Here is a 3178-nt window from a genome sequence, read left to right as displayed (position 1 = left end):
TCACTGCTACCGTCTTCAGGCCGTCGGCTGAAAAAAAGGTGGAGCACAACTGATCAGGTCTCGAAACATTTCTTTTTGCATACCTGCACCAGAGCAGGTAACATTAAAATTACCTGCACCAGACAAATATTAGGCCTAGGAAAAAAATGATATGTTTCCTGTTTCGTCCTGAAAAAATTAGGGTCGGTAGGTAGGAATTTTCTCTTTTTTTTCAGACTTTGGCAATCTCTAGTGAACTTATTATATAATACATGGAAAAACTTGCATGGAGACACCTCTGTTTTGAATTTAAAAAAAACAAACAAACAATTGTACAATGTTTCATCACTCAGGTGTCAGATCACTGAGCTAGAAAAGGTCGATCAGCTCAAAAAATTTACGTCCCTTGCAGGGGTCCACACAAAAAAAGCTAGTGTTGGCAGTTTTTTCTAGAGTCAGTTGGGAAACACAACATTTTTTCCTACTTGCCTTATCTGCACCACTCAGACTTTGAGAAGTATGAATCATACTAGAAACTGTTCAGAAACCATTGCCATTATTTACTGTATGGTAGTAACAGTGAATGCAGCAAATATAAATCAACATACATGTACATGTACATTTAAGGACAAAATACAATACTTTCAGTTTTGGGGCCTTTCCACCCAAAATCCTATTTGTAAATGGTGATTTATTGGTTTCTGCCAACCCCGCACATATTTGCGCTGCGACTGGACCTGTGACGTCACCACCGGTTATATTCTAACCGGTGGTGACGTCACAGGTCCAGTCGCAGCGCCGCCTAGCGGACAATCGGGCGCTAGCCAGGGAACATCGAGCATGTCAGATATCACCGCAAATATGTGCGGGGTTGGCAGAAACCAATAAATCACCATTTACAAATAGGATTTTGGGTGGAAAGGCCCCAAAACTGAAAGTATTGGATTTGTCCTTTAAATTGCAACGATTACCGTACGCTGCATAATACATAATTTTATCTTAGCATGATTATGGTAAATTGTATTAGTTGAAGGTAGAAGTTGGTTGAGAAGTTATACCAACCATAGAAGCCCAGTTTGGGGTGCTGGCGGACCTTGAGTCCTCCTTTTCTCTTGGAGGCAGGGTTCAGCAAGTCTCTGACCTGTTCATTATAGATCTCCAGCATACTGAACTCAACCTGGGGATTTGGAAGTAATGATATAGATTAACTAGAGAAGTAACATTTTCAAAGCAAATGCATAATGTTTACCTTTGGACATGGTCTGCTCTGTTAATTCTTACTCAAACACAGTCACATACATGTACTACTAGTATATGGTGACAGGAGCAGAGCAGACCATGAAATTGCAACATTAGGTAACCCAACACCAGTCACCATGGTGACAGACATCAACAAATCATGTCATTGGTCAGGTCAGAGGTCACTGTTTGGAGTGAGAAGAGGAAGAAACAGAGCAAAAACAATGTTTTCCTTCGGTAAACATAATAAATCATGAATAAAGTTGTCATTTAAGATTTGGAAGAACATTTTAAACTTGGAAAATCTGAAGTATGTAGTTAATATTATGTTGAGAGCCAAAAGTCAATGCCTTAAAGTTATGATGACAGTACATAAGGAGACAATCTTGCTCAAGCGGTGATACAGTTATAGGTTTAATATTAACATTCAGCTATACTGAATAAGCTACTCTGTACTTTGCTTAAAATGTTTTTCCAAATTTAAACTTGAAGTCTTCTGTGTACTGATTCAATCTCACCACATGTAAATTAAATGGTGACCATAAAAAATGAATTATGGAACTCAAACTACTGTTTTTAAATATCAGAGGATTCCAAACCTCAAACGATGCTGCTTCTCCTCCTGATTTCTTCTCCTCTATCTGCACGAAGAGTTTGTCACAAAACAGAGGCACGATACCTGAAATGTGCGGAAAGAACCATTGTAACCAATAATTTAAAAACTGATGACTGCAATAATTCAACTGTTGCTTCTAAGACAGCTCATCCAACCAAAACAATACTTTTGTATACCGAGAAGTATTGTATTACTAATATTACTAAAAAATCATTTGTACTTGAAATTGATTGTACAGTAATTTTTTTAATACAGAACATCATAATGTCAGATGAACACATTTCTTGTACCTGCCTTGCACCCTCCTCTTGATATTGTACCAAGAGATAAAGGGCTGTCCCAGGCTTTTAACTAGCATTATTCATATAGCATAATAGAGATGATTTCAAACAATGTCAGCATGCTTTTTGATACAGACAGGACCAGAAAATAAGGCAGAGTCTTTCATATCTTAAACGATGGACAGCAGAATGACTCCCACCTTTGTTGGGTCCATATCCCACGATAGACCATGACTTGCCGGCACCTGTTTGACCATACGCAAAAAGCGAGCAGTTGTAACCTTCCCAGGCATTGGCCAGAACTCCCAGTCCCACATCCTTAAACACCATGTTCTGAAAAAAATCATTCTAAAAGTTACAAGAAGAAAGAAGAACTTTATTGCACGACACTTGCACAAGGTACAATGTATGGCAAATTACATAAAGAGTAACAAACAATAAAATAAATGTTGGAGAAGACCTAATGTCAAATAAAACCTAACATATCTTAATTATTCAAACAGTAAGGGCTAGCACAAGTCTTTGATAATTTAAAAGTGTTACAATCGAGTGGACTAATCACAAGTTTCGGTATTTTTTCTAATGACAAAACATTCCTTTATATATCTAACTATTTTTGCGTTGTGGGGACCATTACATCTAAAGATATATCCAAGTCTGTGTTAAATGAGGTTCAATTATGAAGGGGTTTGAAAATCTCACTAGGTGAAAAATAGCTAGCACTTCTTGAACCTGGTCCTATTTATTACAACTTATGGCCTTCAACTTAAAAGTCATGGAGTTGTCTTGCAAGGGATGAATAGGATGCTAGAGTAAGTAAGTAGAGTGGATTCTTCAAGCTAAGCAACATCTATGATCTAACGTTATATAAAGAGACAAAAAGAGAGCCCAAAGGAAGGAATCTAATAGTATGTGTTGTTCAAACCCCACAAGATGCTGAGAATCCAGGCAGAGTTAGAAGCCAGAGGAAGAAAACAGCCAAGGAAGAAGACAAAACCTTGAAAAAGATGGACTTTTCTTTATTTTCAAATTGTGTAATCAAGACTTGTAACACATGTTTGTG

The 3178-nt window shown here is 37.5% G+C and overlaps 1 protein-coding gene across 6 annotated transcripts in view; it reads right to left on the bottom strand.

Moving 5' to 3' along the window:
* LOC109479249 (kinesin-like protein KIF28P) overlaps positions 1 to 3178 on the bottom strand; it is a 29600-nt gene that overhangs the window by 18063 nt on the left and 8359 nt on the right. For 5 of the 6 annotated variants that reach the window (XM_019781185.1, XM_019781188.1, XM_019781186.1 and 2 more), the window contains 3 exons: positions 2316 to 2448; positions 1818 to 1897; positions 1042 to 1156 (listed from right to left, as the gene is read on the bottom strand). In XM_019781185.1, the coding sequence (XP_019636744.1) occupies positions 1042 to 1156; positions 1818 to 1897; positions 2316 to 2448 (328 nt within the window). The remainder of the gene's footprint in view (positions 1 to 1041; positions 1157 to 1817; positions 1898 to 2315; positions 2449 to 3178) is intronic. The other variant, XM_019781190.1, reaches the window with a different exon arrangement.

The sequence above is a fragment of the Branchiostoma belcheri genome, unplaced genomic scaffold, assembly GCF_001625305.1.
Source record: "Branchiostoma belcheri isolate BF01 breed outbred unplaced genomic scaffold, Haploidv18h27 scaffold47, whole genome shotgun sequence".
Classification (NCBI taxonomy): Eukaryota; Metazoa; Chordata; class Leptocardii; order Amphioxiformes; family Branchiostomatidae; genus Branchiostoma; species Branchiostoma belcheri.
This window is presented reverse-complemented; position numbering and strand designations above follow the sequence as displayed.